Genomic DNA, 20,710 nt, shown 5'->3' with positions numbered 1-20,710 from the left:
CAGTCCACTGAGCTATTTTTAATTTGTTTTATTTATTTTTTATAAATTTTTTAAATTAATTTTTAAAAAAATTAGTTTTTTTGATTTCAAGACACATAAAAGAAACTGCTTTCCTGAGGCAGGAATTAACTGTACAAAAACCATACCTGAGGAATGGCTATCCAACTGCTATTAAAATTCACCTTTTGCAAGCAGTTTTGTGGCTTCTCTAGTGTGCTCCAGTATCTTCAGGGCATGTTCCTCTCTGCATTGTGTCTGTATTCTCTTCCCCATCAATGAAAGCCACCAAAGCTTAACCTGATCTAGTTCCTTCAGTGTGTCCTTTCTCCACTGGCTAAGAAAAACTGAATTTCAGCCTCTTGTAAAAGTCTTGGCTGATTGGTCTATTTTACTATGTTTTTATCTCACAGCCTTCCCAGCTCCTCCTCTTGATGAGAACAAGCTTCCTATGTTTTCCAAACCCTCTTAAATCTTTTTTAAGTACTTTCTGTGGACCCTTTCCAGCTTGCTGCTGCTAAACCAGATGTCCTTTAAACTGGTGTAATTTATTTGCATAACCCACTTCCAAACATGTCTGTGCCTAAAGCCCATGTCACTTCTTGTAGGTACATTAGTGGATGAACAGCCTTAGCCTGATAGCAAACAGATCTGAGCACTGAGATCCTATTTTGTGGTATTCTGCAGTGATACTCAAGATAACACTTAGCATAGAAAAACTTCTACCAAATACATTTTATAATATGGGATATTAGTGTGGACTGGATTACTGCACACTGTTGTGTGCCTGGTGTGACCATGTGAATAATTTTAAAAAAGGCTGGTAAAGAGGAAAGTTTACAAAAATTGCCTGCTGTGCACAGAGTGTGTAAATATATGATATTCTTAGTGGTCTCATGCTGAATTTCAGACCTTGATCCCGAGTAAAATCCGATAAAATGGAAATGAATCCTCCTTATTTGATAACCAGAACACAAATTCCTATCAAATGGATTGAACAGGAAGGGTTAGAGGAATGGGATGTAGTTTGGAGAAGGAGTGTGCTTTCATCTTCAAGTAGTGCTATAAACCAGCCATCACTGAGAGGATCAGCTCACAGAGAGAAGTCTTAGCCATTCAGGAATGAAAAGCTGAGTGCATCACTGAGCCTTTTGTTGGAATATCTTCAAGTGCTTTACTTGAGCATGAGTGGCTTCACTGCAGCCCTTTGAGATAATTAATAGCAGAAGGAAGGGTATGTTTGTAGCAGGAGGAATGAGTTTTACAAATTGTTGGGCTGAGATTCCTGTTCAAGTTCTTTGCTAAAGGGGAAGAAATGTGTGGGAGTGAAACCAAGGAGTCCTGATTTTTTTTTTTTAGTCTTGTGCCCTATAACTGCTACCACCTCCCTCTGTGTCGGAACAAGGATATTCTGTAATTTAGTTATAACACTGGGAATTCACTTTATTTTCACTAGTGTGTTTTGAGGATGACGGCCATAGCCCTGTGTTCTTCAGAGGACTCCACCTGGCAAGCTGGAACTTGGGTTGAGTACATGCAGCTAGTACAGGAAGATCAACATTCGGTCTTATCTTTTGACATTGATGATTTCCCAGCACAGGAAGGACATTGACTTGCTGGAGAGTCCAGAGGAGGGCACCAAGGTGATTAGAGGGATGGAGGACCACTCCTACAAGGAAGGCAGTGAAAATTGGGGTTGTTCAACATGGAGAAAAGAAGGTATTGAGTTGACCTAGCTGTACCTGAAGGGGCCTACAAGCAAGATGGAGAGAGACTTTTTATGAGAACATGTAGTGACAGGACAGAGAGGAACGGCTTCAAACTGAAAGAGAGTGGGCTTAGATTGAATATTAAGCAGAAATTTCTTTACTGTGAGGGTGGTGAGACTTGCCACAGGTTGCCCGGAGAAGCTGTGGGTGCCCCATCCCTATCAGTGTTCAAGGCCAGGCTGGATGAGGCTTTGAGTGACCTGTTCAAAGGTCTCCCTGCCCATGACAGGGGGAGTTGAAAATAGCTGATCTTTAAGGTCTCTCCCAACCCAAACCGTTCTGTGATTCTATGACATCCAAGGTCTAAGCCTCCATATGCTCCAGAGAGTTAGAGCTGGACAAGAGGGATCACTTTGTGTTGTAGAAGTGATTTCTCCAATTAATTTATGGCTTAGGACCCTACTTACACAGTCTTGTTTCTGCACAGCAGCTATTTTTAAGTGTAGAGAGCTGATGCATGCTAATTCCATATCCTGCCTAAGAGTTTCCATAACATGGTGCAGCCTTGGGTGCAAAAGTTTTGACATGTTTGTTTTTTCCCATCTTGCATGCCTGTGGTAGGGGTGTGTGGGGTTTTTTTGCTCTTTGGTAATAAATGTTTTTGTGGTTTGGGGCATTGGCTGCTGCAAGAATTATGCTATTCTCTCTGTCCAGCCATACAGATGGCTTAACCACAGAGGTCTCCATTGCAATTGTCCTGTTAAGGTTTGAAATAATATTTAAAATATAAGTTGGTGCACATGCTGTAATTTTGGATGGCTATTTTCGCTTGTATGCTTATTAAAATGAGACCCTTGTTTTGTATTGTGTGCCAGGTTCCCAAGATCCTCAGCTGCTTTTCTTAAAATCACAGTTAAACCTTTCCATGAACTTCAGCCTAGTTAACCAGTTTAAGAACTGGTAAGTTAGGCTTTTCTCCTGTGCTATACATAGGATTTGTGTTTTTTCTGTGCTTCTGTTGCTTTCAAGGGTAGAAATCATGCATGTGCCTCAGTATTCTCATGTCTTTCTATTTTGGCTTTAAGGGGAAGGAGACAAAATGTAGGCATGTCAACAAGTATGAAGAAGTAGTATAAATATAACTTTTAAAAACTGTTGCTCAACTTCTCTTAGAAGTGTTGCAGCTTTGCAGAAAACCAACAACTGATGACAAATACACTGTTGATTATCATTCATGATCATCTTAGTCTTAATATGTATGTTGAGCCCTGTCAAACTGGTTTTTAGAAAGCTATTACTGAAACTACGAGTAAAGGCCATATAGTTCATTTTTTAGTTGTTTGTTCCATGTCAGTTTACTGAGGCTAACAGGTACCCCTGAAGCACTTTGTAAAATTCAAGTGCTCTAAATGGGCGCAATTAAAACAATGGAAGTTGATGACTGAATTCAAAAACTGATACTGTTTATGGTGGTCAACCAAATAAATGATACAGAAGTGTACAAATCCTCCAGTCTTAAGTTATGTCTGCACAAAACAACTTTCCAGATGCAGGTGAAACAGTTAAAATTTATAAATGGCCACAGACAAGGAATGAGCATTTAAAGGATCAAAGGCAAAACTGGAAATTGAACCCTTGCTTGATTCCTACCCTGCCTGATCAGGAGTGTTTCCTTTTCTGCAGTTAATGGACTGATGAGAAGCTCTGTTTTCACACAGTTGTACAATAGGCTTCTGTGTAGATAGCTCACTACATTGTCAAGTCAAGGGTGTTTTCCACTTGGCAGAAAACCACAGGAAAATTGGTGGGTTTTTGCACAGAAATAATATGTCCTTCTAGAATGAAGTGGTTTTGATCAAGTACTGCACGATCCAAGTAAGATTGTAGAATTGCTGCAAGACGAAATTCTGGAACTTTGTGTAGTTCAGGCTGTTATCTCTTTTAGAGTTTATTTAAAAAATTGTTATATTTCAGGGTTGTTTTGTTTTGTCCAAAGACTGTGAACTGCAGCTAGGTACAGACGTTTTAAATATTGCCTATTATGGAAAAATATGAACTGTTCTAATTTTACTGGAAAAGAATACTTTTTTTTCTGACTACATTAAAATGCCGTTTCAATTGGGTGGTAATAGACTGGATATAAACAGTTTATTCTCCACATTCAGCATTCATCCTTTCACTGTTTATTCTACTATTTTTTCAAAATAGAAATTACTTTTCAAGCAATTTCCCTTTTCCAGCAATTTGCAGTTGTCTAGAGTATTGCTGGTCAAAATAGAGCGTAACACTGAGTGTTCCTTTGAGTGACTTAACCTTCTAAATGTGGAATACCTTCTCAAGGAAGGGATATTTCCCCCTGTGAAGCAAATAAGCTCATTTGAAGGTTAGTGGTAGTCAGTTATTGCTGCTTTTTTTGGGTCTCCCCCGTCCCTCTCCTCAGAAACTCCTTTTAACTTGCTTTCCAGTTTGCTTTGCCTTGTCAAGAGTTGTGCAGTAAAGAATTAAATGCATCAAGGGTTAAGAGTGTTCTGTGGACCATCAAGCCTAGTTCAGAACTGAGAAGACAGCATGATTTAGAAGGAGATTGGTCTTCATAATCTTGAAATGAAGTTTTGATTCTACTTCCATCTGTGGGATTCAAAATAAACTCGTACCATGTATGGGTGGGATGACCTTGAATCTCTAGCATGATTTATTGATGGTACAGCAAATAAAGTGTTTTGTCAATGCCATTTGTTTTGATGCTTTTTGAGCTTTGTTTCTTATTCTCAAGCCTTAAAAACCCTGTTGGTTGTAATTTTGTAGAGTATGAATATATCTTTTGAGTCGCTAAACTGTTGAGTTTAGTAATTTTATGAAACTAAATGCTATGTGTCCATCTTTCTACAAACACATTTGTTGTCTTAGCCGCCTCTTTCAGATTTACTGCTTATTAACTGGGAAAGATGAAAATTTGAAAAGTTCTGTGAACTTTTCTTGGGACATCTTGGAAATCGTATTTCCAAGCTGCAAAGTTACTAGAAGCTGCAGAGTTACTAGAACTAACTTTGCCTGCTCATAAGCCATCACATTCTGACCTGAAGTGATAAATACAAGACAATGAAAGCAGACCATTTAAGTATTTTTCTGCCTTTTGCTTTATTTTTTTTATTTATATGAGAGACAATGGCTTTCTTCAGCAGCATTTCAGGCAAGAGTTACGGCAGAGAAGCAGATCACTGGTTTTTGTTGGAGTTTTTGTATTTTTCTTGTTTGTTTGCTTGTTTGTTTGTTTATTTTCCCAACCAGTATTGCTCTGAAAGGGCTCTATAACCATTTGAAAAATAAAAGTAATTTAAATAATATTAAATATAATAAAATTTTAAATAATAATATATTTAATAAAATTTAATAAAATAGGCTAGTGGGGAGGAGTAGAGAAGTGAATATAGTTTTCAGAATCAGAGTTCTGCCTTCTCTTTTTGTCTTACTTGTTCTTAAAGGGGATCAAGCCTGGTCATTTTCAATAATCAATCAGTTTACAGGAGTGTATAGTGCAGTGAAGTTCTGGCACAGCTGCAAGCAGGGCAGTGTGATTTCCCTGCTGGGTGCTCATGGCCAGCACAATGTGGCTGTACTTCAATCAGGACATCTCTGAAGGACAGAAGTGACAGAGAACACGGCAGTTAATGCCTTATCTGCCTGCTGCTGCCCTACTGTGTACATCGGGGGGGAAGAAATCTGTTGAAAGGGATGGGGAGCTGGGATAATGTTGATACTGATTGGATTAGACATTTTTCATGTCTGATCTTTAGTTAAGAAGCTGCTGAGTTCCTCTGCTGTTGATTGGACTTGATATTTCAGGTTTGTTTTTCCTTTGTAGTAGCATTAATAATGCCTTCAGCATGGAAATGTCTAGATGAAAATCCATCTATTCAGATTCCTCTAAACGTGTTTTTGGGACAATATTATAAAAAATAGTTCTACATAGGCTTTCTACAGCTTTGATATCTGACTGGATGTGGGGCTGGTTTTGTGAGGCAGCGTGCATAACTTGAGAAGGTCTCTGCCCCAAAGAATTTGTGACTTAGAGCCCTCTAACATGAAGCTTCCCAAAGTGTTCAAATGTTTGATGCAATGCCACTTAAAACTGACTTGGCTATGGGGAACCAATGAGCTGCAGAGAAGAAAACAAGCACTTGGTACTTTAGACTGTTTTTGTCTGTTTGCAATACCTAACCTGTTGGATTTTCCTGATACTACTCCTAGTGTTTTTAAAGATCACTGAGAGGAGGACTTGGCAAGCCAGAAAAATTAAATAGGAGGGATACTGAGACATCATTTCTTAACAAGTAATTCTCCTCAAGCTGTATAAACTTTCTTGAGTTAAATATTGTAGAGAAAAAAGATACTACATCTTCGGTGAAACCTTAATGATAACAGTTGGTTCTCTTTGCTGTCCAAGACCCTCACTTAAACTACCAGGTGATGTGAATTACATCAGTATACTCTTCCTTCAAAAAGCAAAATAAAACAATCTCTTTCCTGGCTTAGGGATAAAAAAAAAGACCATGGAGAATAATAATATAAATTCTGATTTTTTATGCATGTTTTTGAGTTCATCTGGAGTTGTATATTCTGACTGAGGTCCTTGGCCTGCACATAAACAAGTTAGCTGTTGTCAAGGATGTGCAGAGGCACACATTCTCTAGTGAGAATGTGGTCAGAGCCAGAATTCACGAGACTGGCAATAGCATCTGCAGAGCTGCCAGCATTGCAGACCTGCAATTCAGACACTCTGTAAGCTGTCTTCTTTTTTAAAATGTGCAGGAGAAATTGAATCTGAAAGACAATATCGAGAAGTAACTCTTACGTATTACATACAGTAACTTGAATTTAAAACCGAAGGTATTTATATGACAGGCTTGAACCATAGGAGATATAATATATGCTGCTCTATTCGATGTGCTGTTCTTTGAGTAGCAACTGATTGTCCCTGTGCTGACTGTGCACTGGAGGTAGCCTGTCAGATGCAGTGCTTGCCTGTGAAGCTGGGAGGCGGCAGGTGACTGGTGTAGAGCTCTGGCAGCTACTGGTTGAGTTAGAAAAATTGGGATGAGGTTGGGGAAGCTGGGAAACCTTTGTCCTTTTGCTCTTGCTGCCTCTTTCAGCTAACAGCAGTCTTCACAAACACCCCCAGCCCATGTCATTGTCTGCCTTCAAACTCTGTGTTGAACTTCTCTTGCTGTGGGGCAGGAGAGAAGACAGTTCTGAAACTCTGTCGTGGTTTTTGCCATTTGGGAGGGCACTTGGTTGGAACATTTCAGGGTGTTGTGTTTAGTGCTGTTGGCTTTCAGCTTGCTGCTAAAAGGCCTCAGAGCTTTCTTTCTGTGTGCTGTTACTAATTTAACTGGTTGAACCAAGCTTTTAAACCATGAACACTTAATTTATTGTAATTTGTCTCTTATTAGAACAACAGATAGATGGTGTAGTTGAAGGTATTGTTGAAAGGTCTTGGTGTGAGCTCCTAACTATGTGGAAGGTGCTTCTCACATCCCCTAGATAAGGAATTAGGCTGCTCTTCCATCTCTCTTTTACCCCCCTGTCTGACGTAGGGAAGGAAGAGGTTTTTAGATACGGTGACACTTCTGTGCTCCCTGCCCTGCCAGTCTGGGAGAAGAAATCCTCCAGTGCCGCATCCGTAGTCAGCTCTTGAACACCTGTAGGTGCCTGCAGTGCTAACATGTTTTCATTTCTCCCTCTGTAGCATCTCCCTTTCTGCTGTTTGCCAACCGGCGGGACGTTCGGCTGGTGGATGCCGGGGGCACGAAGCTGGAGTCCACGGTGGTGGTCAGCGGCTTGGAGGATGCCGCTGCCGTCGACTTCCAGTATTCACAAGGCATCGTTTTCTGGACAGATGTGAGTGAAGAAGCCATCAAGCAAACTTACATTAACCAAACTGGGAATGTGGTGCAGAATGTCATCATTTCTGGTCTGGTTTCTCCGGACGGCCTGGCGTGTGATTGGATTGGGAAAAAACTTTATTGGACGGATTCAGAGACCAATAGGATAGAAGTAGCTAATCTCAATGGAACATCTAGAAAAGTCCTCTTCTGGCAAGACCTTGATCAGCCCAGGGCAATAGCTTTGGATCCGGCTCATGGGTAAATATTAATTTGGCTTAAATGCTTAAATGGATACTGTGGTGATTTATGTTGAGTTTTTACTTCTGAAAAGACAAGGAACACATAGCCTTTTGTTTCACTTGACATTTTCCCGAGGTATTTTTCTCAAGATCTGTAACTGAACATATGTTTGAGCTTAAATATTTTGTGGCAAGAAATGGCAGCCCAGACCTTGAGCCAAAAAGAAAAACAGCTGGTTCTTAGGTGCCAAGCCAAATATTCAACCAGTATAATTACCTGGCTTATCCCCTTGCACTTTGGAAAAGTAATTAATTTTCCAAGTATATTACTATTATTATTATTTTCTCAGTTATCTTGTTTAGTAAGTTAACTTTGATTTTATATGTGATGTCTATTTAATGTAGACAGCAGCATGTACAAGTCTGCATGCGTTGAAACAGGAATTCTCACTTGCTATGCTCTGGTAAACAAAATCAGGATATTTTTAAGTGATGATGTTGAATAATAATGTTTGTGCCAGCAAGGGAAAGAATCCAGGTGAAACTGTGGATTCTCAATGCTGTGAAGCGACCCTGTTAAGAAGTAGTGAGAGTGCGGGCTGCATGTGCCACTTCTAGTGCTCTTAGAAATACTTGTGTATGTGCATGGCTCCTCCCTCCCTCTTCAATCCTCCCCAGGGTTTCACATGTGCTGTTTGCTCTCCCTGTGCACAAGCAGTGCTGGTGTTGTGTCCTTTGGGCCTGGTATTTATTGCAGTGATGACTGAAGATGTGCTGTGCTAGATGGAGCCTCATGAAAACGAGGAAAGAGAACTCAAGGGCATTTCTGATGTGTGTGGGGATCCACACAAGTGGGCTGGTTTGCCACTGATCTGCTGCCATTTTCACAATGCTTTCTCAGAGACCACTTTATTTTCCTCTAGGGTCTACATAGGTAGGTTTCTCATCTGTAGGAAAATTTGGCATTAAGTGATGTTTTCACTGAGTCTGTCCTCATTGCAAAATGATGCTGAGTTAATGCAAGGGCTTAGTATAAACCATAAAAATAACGTATTTGGTGGTTTATCCTGCTCTGGGAGATGGGCAGTTTCTTGAGAAACTACCTGCTTCAAGTGTGCAAGCAGTGAGGGTGGAAGCTATGCAATAGGGGGCAATTTAAGATCACAGGTCAGCACCTTCCATGCCACAGACTGGAACTGTGGTTGCTTTTGCAGTGTTTCCTGCATAAGATTTTCCAGATGAATGTGAGGTGTTACAGGTACATTTTTGATTAATTCATAAAGGGCATACAAAGGCTAAATGAAACTGTGTGTACCCAAAGAAACAAAATCCTTAGTTTTGTTGACACGTAAAATGCTGGAGCTGCCTGTGTCCTTCAGAAAATGGCTGGAAAGGTACAGCCATTACCAGTGAAAGGGGATGTGGAGTGACTTTGTTGGGCCAAAGGACTTTTCCAGAGGAGTCCTAATCCTCCTAATCCTGCCTTCCTTACAGATGCCTTTAGGTGAAAGGAATTCTCCCTCCCAACAGCAAATTGTTATATAGAGGGGTTTTAAATAAATTAACAGGAATCCTGTTGTACCCTGACAGGAAGTAATCTGTGTAGAATTAATTAATTAGCATTGATTAACTAGGTATAGAGTTCATTAGTATATTTAAAGAGAGAATATGATGTTAAATTGTGTATTTCATGGTGAGCTGGATTACAGAGAGTGGTATGGCACTTTGCATGAAATGCCAGTGCCAGGTTTACTTTTCCTAAGTGGATGCAGTTCCTTGCCTTTTGACTGATTCTTTAAGTGTTGAATCAAAGACAGGTTTGCCTGAAAAACTAACTTAAGAGAAAATTTTAAAAATCAGTTATCACATACATTTGTGGAATAAAACATTCAGATTTGCTTTTACAACCACTTCATTTCACCTGGTAGTTCTGAAATATTTCCTAAGTGCATCTGTGACATAGTGATCATGACATTTGATTTTGGCACAGCAGGCTCTGGGGTTGAGCACACATGTGTTCCTTGTTCCATAAATTCTTAGGGGAAGACAAGTGGGTGACAGTAGGAGAATACCATCAGTAACCAATAGAAACCATTTAGTACCTTTTTATTTGTCTTTTGGTTAATAAGTTTTTGAAATCAGGTGGCTAATACTGTTCCTACACCTGTTGGAACAGTATTAGATCAGAACACCTGAGTAAGTTGGTGGGTTTTTTTTCTGGATCCTGAAATGTGATGCAGTTCAGACTAGGGTTCTTAAAACTGGATGAGGCAATCTGTCAGTGGCTAGTCATTTGCTTTCAGTTTGGAAGAATTTCCATCACATAGATGTGATTTCATCCTTTTAGCAGTTTCTACTAGAGAAGTGGGGTGGGAAGCTTAGAAAATGAGGAAGAAAACTTCATTAGTCAACTTTGGTTTCCAGAGGCAAAATGGGACAAATAAGCAGTTTGCAAATGCTTAGCTGATACTATTAGTACCCAAACATGGGTTTGTCTAGAATGCTCCAAGTCAAACAAATCTAATCTCTCTTGAGATAATAACATTTTGTTGTGCAGAATGGTGACACCTTCTCTTGTCTTTTAGCCTTAGTAAGGCTGTTCTGCAGAGGTGGATGGGGTGTTTGCAGTGGGGTGTTATGCCCAGAGTGGTGTTTGCTTAAAAAGTAGATTTTATTCCATTTTGAGTGTGATTCTTTAAGACATAGACTAGTTTGAGAGAATAGAGAAGAACATATTGAAAATACCATCATCATCTCTCAGGAACACCAGAAGTGTAACGACCAAGTCTTGGGAGAGGGAGAGGGATGGGAGAGGATCTAAGTTGACTTCTGGAGTTTCCTTTTGAAGCCTGTTTTTCTGTGATTTCCAATTGACATTCAGGAGTATGATTTTTCGGGTGTTCTGATGGGCTTCCTAAGTAGTAAGTCAGATGATTGTGGTGTAGTGACATTTTTAAAGAGAGCTGCATCTTTTGCACACTCAGCTTATCTTCCTTTTTTAAAGGCACTGATTATCTCACAGTTTTGACTGAGAAAGAGAGATTGCTCTCCCCTAACGATCATTCAGTGTATTCCTAAAATTTCATTTTTTAAGGCAAGCTGTGGGACACTTAGAGCTTATCTGTGGGTCTCTTTTCTTCCCAGAGCTTGTGAAAATCATTCCTTGTACAGGGTCTTCTGATACTCTGAAAGAGTATCATAATTAACAAGAGTTGGCTTAATACATAACATCATTCTTTCCCATACACATTAAAAATTTCTTGCTGAACCCACTGTATATTCTAGGAATTAAAGGAAGCAGAATATGTGCTAATCCAATTGTTCTTCCCTGATGTGAGGGATAAACTAAGAAGACAGTGCAAAACATTTTTCTATAAATTTGCTGATGCTTTGTTTTGAACGTTTAGATCCCAGTCCTGCTGTAGGGTATGTTAAGCTGAGTTTATGTAATGGAGGACATGAGGCTAAACTGTTGGTACTGTTTTGTAGAACATTAGCAGTTTTGTACATTCTTGATAGGCAGACCAGTGATGGGGGATTCAGTAGTGTTGGTGTTAACTTTGTGTTTGACACCGTTGCATAAGTATTTACATGTTTTCAGGATAAGAGCTTCTAACAAATCTGAATTTATTGTTTGTAAAGATTTTACTTAAGCCCACCCAAAAGAGGTAGCTCAAATTCCCTGCAATGCAGTGCAGAGAACTTAAGTGCCATGAACATTGTCTGAAGAATGAGGAATGTATTTGAAAAACAAGTTTTTATCACGTGTCGTGGCAAGCAAACTTCAGTTTCCTGAAAAGAAATCTTCAAAAGAATGCATGAATGAGTAGCCAAAACAAATGATTTAATTTTCAGTCCTGTAGTGAAGGTCTCAGATCTGAACAACCTAGCATGTGTGTTGACAAGGGTCATTAAATCTATGACATAAAAATCTCAATGCTTGCTACCATCTCCATTTAACACAGAGCTCTGATTCTGACCATTTGTAGCATAATCCTCCTATCTGATTTTTACTAAGTGCTTAATGAAGTAGTTCACATTATTAAAGTCTACAATGTGTTAGAGATACTTACTTTGGTTAATATAAATCTTGAATTTGTTCCTACTCGTGTGATGGCTGCTGTATTGCCTTCTGGAGTGAACTTGCTGTCCAAGTCCAGGCTGTATTTTCTATAGCTTGCCTTGCTCAGCAGACAATAATGCTTGCAAAATTTCTGCCCCCTCTGTTTGCTGAAAGCACAAAGAGCTAAATGAGACATCTGTCAAATGTTAGTGAAATTATTATTTTAAGGAAAGATAAAAATTGCTTGCCTCAAGAAAAGGTGTGCTGTCTTGTGGGTTTTTTGGTGTGGGTATAACCAAAGTCATAAGTCATCACTTGGTGTAGTCAGTGGGGTTGTTGAGTTTGCCATACCTGAGCTGGCCTGCTGACTCTGGTGGGATCTGTAGAAATGGTGTTTGTGAAAGAGGAGAATGAGGACCTTTGAACTGGTGTGACTGAAGAAAAGCTGCAAACTGCTGTCTACATCTCCTCCCACATTTTAATTCTTAAAAAGTCTTCCATGGCATGGTGTGGGGCTGTTGGGCAGAGGCAGTGCTGGTGCCAGTGGACCACCCCAGAAGCTGTCTTCATTTATGGAGCAATCTTCTCCTTTTGGAATAGCAAAGCTTCGGGAGAAGGAAATAAGATACCAATTAGAATGCAGCAATAAGAAAGAAATTACTGAGTACTAAAAATAAATCATCTGTTTTGGCATTCTGTGGAATGGCTATTAGTTCAGAGATTAAAACAAGCCTAATCATGTCTGAACAGCATTAAGGGATCGTATGCCACAGCCTGGCTTAGCCATTGCCTCAGGTTACTTATGGCAAATTAGCCAAAATATGCAAGCAGTGGCTGTCATTGACCTAAAGTATATTTGGCACCAAAGAAAGGATTAGATGGTAAATGCACCAAATAGGATACTAAAAAATGGATATAGAAGGGGCAGCTATCACAATTAGAAAGCTTTCAGTTCAGAGTCTAAAACTAAAAGCCTCAGACATGCCTGGTTGTTAATCCAGTGTTTGCTCAGTGTCCCAGCAAAGCCATGAACAAGACCTGGAGCTGTTCTAACTCACAACTGTGTTTATGTCAGCACTCCAACTGCAGTGGTGTTTGCTGGTGGTTCCCCAGGACCTTGGTCCCACACAGCAGCATGGCAGGTACTAAAGGTTAAGCATGTTGGCCTGCTGTGCTGGAATTACTGCATGAGCTGCAGTGGACTGAAGCTTCTGATGCAAATAAGGGTGAATGATGACATCTTTTAAGCTGTATATCTTCTGGTCTTAGTCTCCTTTGGAATAGTTGAAAGGAGAGGGAATACTGAAGAAAAACTTGTGACTGTTGCAAGTGGTGGAGAATAAAAGCAAGAAACATCCTCTGAGTAAAGAAGACTGTGCTTTTTAGAAACCCTAACTCATGGCTGCTTGGTCAAGATGCAGAAGATGCCCAGGTTTTGAGTGAAACATGCTTATTGCTGCCTGAAAGCTAGAGATTACTTTATATCCTGTGTGCTTCTAGTTAGTAATTAATTGCAAGTATAAAATTGTTTTGAAGCTTTTGGTTAGTTATTTGAAACTCTGTAATATACGAGTAGCACAATTATTATCTTAAAATGAAAGAAAAGTACTCAACTGTAAAATTGGTTCACAGTCATATCCAGTATCTTGGTATGGCAGTAATTTCTGGGACTTGGAAAGCTTTTGATACGTGTCTCCAAATAGCTGCAGATAGTCTCATGCATAAGAAACTTGAGGTTTTTGTGGGAATTGTTATTTACTCTAATTTTCAGATGATTGTCCTTGATGGTGACAGCCTTGCTTTAAATAGTTCATTAGCCTCCTCTGCTTATTTCTCCCTTTTCCTGCTCATAGATGTGACTAAAGGGCATATATTGTTCAAAGACCTTTTGCTTCATTAGAGAGCAGACTTGCCTGTTCAGAGATGATAGAAAAAAAGTCATTTACTTCTCCCCTACCCCCCAAAAATTGCATGGGAAAGAGATTGAAATGTGTAGACTTCCTTAAAAACCCCGTTGAATTCCCTCCCCTGTTTGCACTCTTCTTTTGCTTCAGTTTCTGTGACTCCTCGTATCCCGAGTCCTGGAGACTGATACTTCTCTGCCCTGTACATATTTAGTCTTATTAAGTTTGGGAATTGTATTCTTCTCTTCTCAATTTCTACACCATTTCTTGAGGGAACAGAAGGAACAACAGGATGGCTTTAGTTGTCCTAGTGCCAGTGTGTGTTGCAGTGGTTTCTTGGGTGAAGTCAGGAATGCACTGGCACCAGACAGGTGATGGAAGCTCTTTGATTAGAATATGTCATTGGGTGCATTTTATAGCTGCATAATGTGGAGATCATGGCATGTACAACATGTTGGTCTGGCTGGACTGGCACTATTCTGTTTGTCATGAATGAGTTGCTTTGGTTTAACTCAATATATATTTCTGATTTTTTTTTCATGTACAATTAAGCATTAGTACGAGCTGAAGTAAGATTTTTTCCATGTGACCTGCTGAGAGTGTTCTCAGGGTTTGGTTTGTTACTGTGTTTGAAATTACAAGGGTGCAAATGAACATGAACAAGTTCTGTGCCTTGACAAATTCCTGTCTTTAGTTGGAGTGTACCTTTCCCTAAACATTGAATTAAAATGCATCAGCACAATGAAACATGAAATGCCTTGGTTTGAGCTAAACATTTGAGCAGTTGTGAGATCTGTGGATAAGAGAGGCACCGGCACCTGAGTTACACAGTTGGATTACTGGTGGTCAATGCATTTGCTGCCCCCCAGCTTCCATTAAGTTGGTCCAATGTGTAGATGCTTTTTTTTTTTTTTGACTGTACAAATATGTTTTAATTCAGTGTTTCTTTATGAAGAGAGGAAGAAATCTACGTTTAACCTCAGGTAGATGTAGTTAAGTAATGACTGGGTCTAGCTCACAAGCTGATGGAGAGTTCAGCAGTTCATTCTGCACTTTTCATGTGAGGATACCCTGAATTTTGAGTGTCTGAATTGTGTTTCAAAATGGGTTGAATGTATTGAGATTTGGACTATTTTTCCCATTCCTATAATAAATCACATTTTGTGAAGGAAGAAAGGGACCTGGGGTCAATGGACTGATTATGAGACAGCCCTTGGTGTCAGGAAAGCCAACTGCACTCCTGTGCTTCATCAGGAGGAGTGCTGCCCTCAGATCAAGAACCTCTCTCTACTCAGGGCTGGTGAAAGGACCCTTGAAGTGCTGTGCCCTGGCTCCTCAGCAGGAGAGAGACATGGACATGCTGCTGTGAGCTCCTCAGAGGGCCACAGAGATCATTAAGGACACCTTACCAGTGTGTGTTTTCAAAGAGTAAATCAGAATGACAGACATTGTAGGAAAACTGTAGTGGAGAGGGCTGGTTCTCAAGGGTTTTGTTTGCTTTGTACACATTTTTGAATACAGTGTGATTAGTTGTAATGATTACCTGCTGTGGCATATTTTTGGGTTTAATGTAATGATTTTGTCGAGGACATCCAGGTCTCAAAATTCAGTGCTTAAAAAAAGAAAAAAAAAAAAGGTAATTTGAAAAAAAAAAGTAATTTGCAGCTTAATGCTATGCGAGATAGACATTCTTTTCTTCTGTAAACAGTTGGGGATATTTAATTTCACAGTGGAGTTTTTGTAGCTTTAAAGGTGGGATGTGGGAAGTAAGTTTTACATGTGCAGGAATCTAAACTTCGTAGCAATTTCCTGTAAACTCCTGTTTTGTGCCATGGGCTTGTATAAGTTCAAGAGCATTGTTGAAATTGGAGAAGTTTGTACTGATTTATATCATCTGTACAACTGGCCCCTTTTGTGTAAGCAGGTTATGTAAGGTTTGGCAACTGTACTGCATTTTGGGAGATGGAAAAAGTGTTTGGGCAACGTTGGCTGCTTTTTATTATGTCTGTGATACCTTCCAGCTCAGATGGCTGATTGGCTGCTCTTGGAGGGCACAGCCCTGATTTCTAATCTTTGTGAAAATGATGACAAGAGACATGAAGCACTGGAAATGCACAAGAAATGACCTGCAGCTTTAAGACTGAAGGGAAATATGGTCTTCGTACTGGTTTTGCTCCTGCACCTGGAATCTTAAAAAGAGTTAAGCAGGGGAAAGAAAACCAACCAACCAAACCCACCCAAAAACAAAGCCAACAAAAACCCCCACTGGGGTGCAGTTTGCCAACTTCAAAATCTGTTTGTTTTTGCAAGGTGGTTTTCAGTCCCATTTTCCCGATAGGAAGGGAAGCCCCATTTAAGCCCTGATTCAGTGTGGTAGTTTATATGCCAAAACCCAGGGCATTGTTGGCTGGAGTTGAATTGCATTTAATTAAGTTCTGACTAGAAGGCTTGGTTGTGAAGCTTGCAGCTTACATATAGAGCTTACAAATTTGTAATATATGTCACACATGACATATATGTGCTTGCATATAGAGCAGTAACTGAATTTGATGTACTCTCTTGGGTCTGGTGCTTCTGGCTGCTGGACTGGATGGATTGTTGGTGGCTGTGTGTTCAGAGGAAAGTGTACATTTACACCATGGCTTCGATGGAGCTTTGGCTTCTGCTCTGCTTTGTTCCAGCTCGTTTCTTTGGTGTAGCAAAGTGGTGCAGCAGAGCAGTTTAGGGACAGAATTGGTGCAAGTGCTGTGAAATTATTATTTGATATTAGTCTCTTTTTCTCCCTGCCTCTCCTTCCTTTCTGCCTTGGAAATCTGGAGTTAAGGTTTAAAACCAGTGATGGGGGGAAGACACTTAAGCATCTCTGAAGAACTAAATAAAGTAACCCGCAGGTTTGTCCAAGGTCTGCTTTTTTTAGAGCTTCTGTAGTGCTGCTTGGTTACTTTTTTTTAAGGGTATTGATTTGCATTAGCTGCTTAGCAGTGAATTTTGCTCACAAGGGCTTTTTTTTTCTCTCATTAGCTCTTTAGGAATTCATGTTTTCATTTTCTTTGACAGGCCTCAGTGCTGTTAGACTTTTGTTGACTTGTTGCAATGCAAGGAGGATATAAAACTCCTCAGATGTCAGTCCTAAAATGTGATCGATCTAATGTGTACAAAGATACTGGGTTTGATATTTTTAGTTTCTTACAATTGTGACAGCGTGCCCTGGCCCAGGGGTATTTAAAACTCTGGAATTTACATTTAAAAACACCACCACCACCAAGAAAATCAACCAAACAAAAAAACTACCCAAATGCTTGCCTTAGGCTCTTCATTGTTATTCAGTGTGCATCTTTTCAGCTGGCTTCAAAAACTGGGAGGCATAATAGCACAGGTAGTGCCAGAATGAGATTCTTTGCTTAGTCTACTTATTTTTCTGGAATGTTATCTGGGCTGAATACTGGGTTTCTTATTTAAATGGTGAAATGAAAATGATAGGGATTGTTAATATACTGGACACCTGAAAAATAGGTTCTATTTGAAAAACAAAAAACCCCAGTCTTGAAAGTGCTTGTTTTAGACTGAGGTAAAAAAAAATCAGGAAAGCTTCCCCCCCCATAATGTCTCAGTTATCACTCCAGGCTCCTGAATTAAGGTTAATTTAAATCAGGATGAATCAAAATCACTTCCTGCATATAAGCTGTTAAAACATGCAGATTGACTCCTTTCTCTGAGAAGCCACTTGGAGCTTTTTGCCACATTCTTCCCCTGCCCATAAAGCTCCAACCAGAAGTGTCTGCTTTTGTGTAAGAAGTGATCCTGTAGACTGGAGGCATTTGGAAGATGCAGGCTGTAAGGCCTAATTATTACTTCAGGACATGACTAAAATCTTTAATTTCTCCACTGTTTTTTCTGTATTCCTCTTTCTCTGATCAACCAGCTATTGCAAGCAGATTTCAGTACTTTTGGCAGGAAACTAGTACTTTTAATCAGATCCATGGGTTATTTCAAGGACAGTTTGTCGTTTTCTTCATCACAAATCATAGCAAGGAGGCTTTCCCCCTGCCCCAAAAATTTCTCTTATTAGTGTTCCAGTTAAGTTTGGTTTAGCTAAGCTTGTGTCATTCTTTCCATAATAATCATGGATATTTCTTTTCTTTAGGATTTATAACTTGTGCAAAAAAATTTCTGTCTTCAGGTTACTCTGTGTTCTAGCCAGAACACTGTGTTTTTACCTTAGTTTGAACTAGGTTTGTCACTCAAAACAGAGGAGGGCAAAAAAAGGGGAAACTTGACACTTTGAGCATTCTTGAAAATCCCTTATAGGCATGCAGTTAAAACATGACATTTTATGGCTTGTTAGATTCTCATGTCCAGTGCTCTGTTGTGCCCTGTGCTGCAAAAAAAAAAAAAAAAGTCAAAAGAGCCTAGATGTTAGTCTAGAGCAAGGTGGAAGAGGAGGGATGGAAAGGACTGCCCTAGCTAATTGTAGACTCAAAGTCAGTGACTCGCCATGGGGGAGTTGATGAGAAATGCCTCTTTCTCTGGACAAGCTTCACAGGTGGCTTCAGCTGGCTGGTTGCTGCTGTTCTTTGCTCCTTCTGTTTAAGCACCAGTGCTGCCAAAACATTGGGAAGACTGATTATTTGCTAAGGTAACTGAAAGGTTTTGTGGGTTTTTTTTCTTTTTTTCTTGTGGAATGCTAATGTCAACACCGGGAGTGGGCACCAGGGATGAAGTGCTTCATTTGGCAGTGGGATGGTTTTAAATGGGCTCACTTAGACTAGAGAGGAGATCAGTCCTGCTGTAGGAGCAGCTTCTTACATTGATTTCTAGACTCCTGATTTGGGCCCTTGATGTGCTGAGAGACCCCCAAACCAGGGCAAATTTCCTAGAATTCTTGGTAATTCAGCACCTGCTGCCTGATGAAAGGACGGAAGCCTCTTTGAAAAGGAGGCAAAAATTGTATTTGCCATTCCATGGCTTGGTGTGTGCTCCTGTGATGGACCATGTGGAGCACACAGAGGAAGGAAACCTTTACCTCTTTAGGTGTTTGATTCGTGCAGAGGCTCAGTATACTCTGAAAAGTTCACTGAGATTATTAGCTTTATGATACTTGAGGGATTGCAGGGACACCCTGTTGTCAGGACAAGGTGGTAACAGGGTATGTTGCTTTAGAAAAGTCCAACTGAGAGAGAAGTGCTTTGAAAGAAGGCTGCCTGCATTCAGACTGTTCTCCACGTTGTCTAAGTGCATCTTCATCCTGCTGACCCTTCCTTTGTGGTGCAGCTACTGTGCTAACTCCACATAGTACTAAGTTGAGCTTGGTGCCTGCTAATGAGCTGAAATGTAGAGATGCAATTTTCCTGTGACAAGTTTTTGTGTGAATTTGAAAGCACTACTTCTGTACAGCAGTCTCTGTGAGGCCAAGAGTAAACACACATCACCTATGAAATTAAATGACACTGTTTTTTGGGAAGAGGCTCTCGAGTTGGAGCTCCTTTAATATCATAGAAAAGCCATGAGGGCCCATTTGGTTTACAGATTTTATTTTTTTTCCTTTATCTGAATGCATTGAGAGTGCAGGCTGAAATCTTAATGGAAGGCCTGAGGACAGGAATTTTGTTCCATGATAACTTACGGGATGTTTTCTCATCCTTTTAACCTGCTTTAAGGGTTTAACAGGACTTAGCTAGTTTTGCCTCCTTGGTTTTTTCTTTTAGGTAACTTTCATGGCATTTTTCATTTTGGTCTAAGCTCCTTTTTAGTCTGCATTTACACATTTCAATGGCCACGATATGGGCCAAAGTCACTTCTAATAGCCACATTTTTCTTCATTCAACAGTCTGTCTTTTGTCAGTCTTTATTCCTGTAGAGCTGGATGCAGGTGGTGCAAGCTAGTGCAGATGAGCTGGATCAGACAACTGATTTGACCTGACTAAAAATGAGTATTTGGCCATATCAGTTTGACATTATGATTCAGCAGCTGGTTGTACAGGCAGGTTTTTTATGTCTGCTTTTCTCTGCCTTTAGTTGTTTGTCAATAGCTGCTTCCCCACACAGTCCCAGTTGCCGCAAATTACAGCCTGACTTGTTAAGGAAAACCAAAATGAGTGGCAATTTACATTCATAGGTTGTCCTCTGAACTGGGGCAGCTCTCAGCTACTGCTGCTGCTTTTTCAGGAGCTGTCAGTCTGTCCTGGTTGCTGGAACTGAGGAAGCTTTGGGAAGGCATCTGGGGACATGATTGTGCCTCAGCCACTCTAATGTGACCTGTCTCAGAAACCTGCGGACTCACCTGCAAGGAAGTCTTATTTCAACTAGAAAACTTGTTAGACCTCACACTCAGGTGTATGTGTATTGTGATACAAGTGAGTAATTTCTGTCTGTCTATCTGCATGGTTATCTATATTCCCCTCTTTAGTGGGGTAAACTGCTCATGATTATATGTGCTGCTGTGTAGGTGCTGTGACTGCCCTGGAACTGGAGATCTGTCTAAGTTGGGGTGGAGGATGCACATGGAGATCAGGGCATTTTAAGGTTAAGTGTGTGAGGGACGTTTGCTGGTGATAACTGCAGAGCTGCCTGTTCCTCCTTGGCTGAAATGATGGCCCAGCTGCAGGTAAAGCAGCTCCAGAGTCTTTGCAGTTTGCAGGGGGATCTTGCTGTGCGAAGGGGAGAGCAAGAGGAGCACGACAGCAATTACAAATGTAGTCCCTAAATCATCCCTGATGTGGACAGCATTCTCTCTCATAAAATAAAGCCTAAAGCTTTTTTTGTATACATGTGTTTTCACAATCCACATTCATTTACTTCCTTCGTGGTTCCTACTGTGACTGCACAGCAAGTGCTGTCTTCTCAGGGGAGCCAAGGGTCAGAGATAAGCCAGGTTATGGAACATCTGGCTAAGCTTTGTGCAGGACTGAATAGA

The 20,710-nt window shown here is 40.3% G+C and overlaps 1 protein-coding gene across 1 annotated transcript in view; it reads left to right on the top strand.

The window, feature by feature from the left end:
- The window catches only part of LRP5 (LDL receptor related protein 5), a 127,359-nt gene that overhangs the window by 23,551 nt on the left and 83,098 nt on the right, over nucleotides 1–20,710 (top strand). Inside the window, exon 2 of the mRNA XM_084207651.1 lies at nucleotides 7,453–7,849. Within this exon, the coding sequence (XP_084063777.1) occupies nucleotides 7,453–7,849 (397 nt within the window). The remainder of the gene's footprint in view (nucleotides 1–7,452; nucleotides 7,850–20,710) is intronic.

Source organism: Fringilla coelebs, assembly GCF_963513975.1.
Source record: "Fringilla coelebs genome assembly, chromosome: 6".
Lineage (NCBI taxonomy): Eukaryota > Metazoa > Chordata > Aves > Passeriformes > Fringillidae > Fringilla > Fringilla coelebs.
Note: the sequence above shows the minus strand (reverse complement) of the source record. Positions and strands in the feature narration are given on the sequence as shown.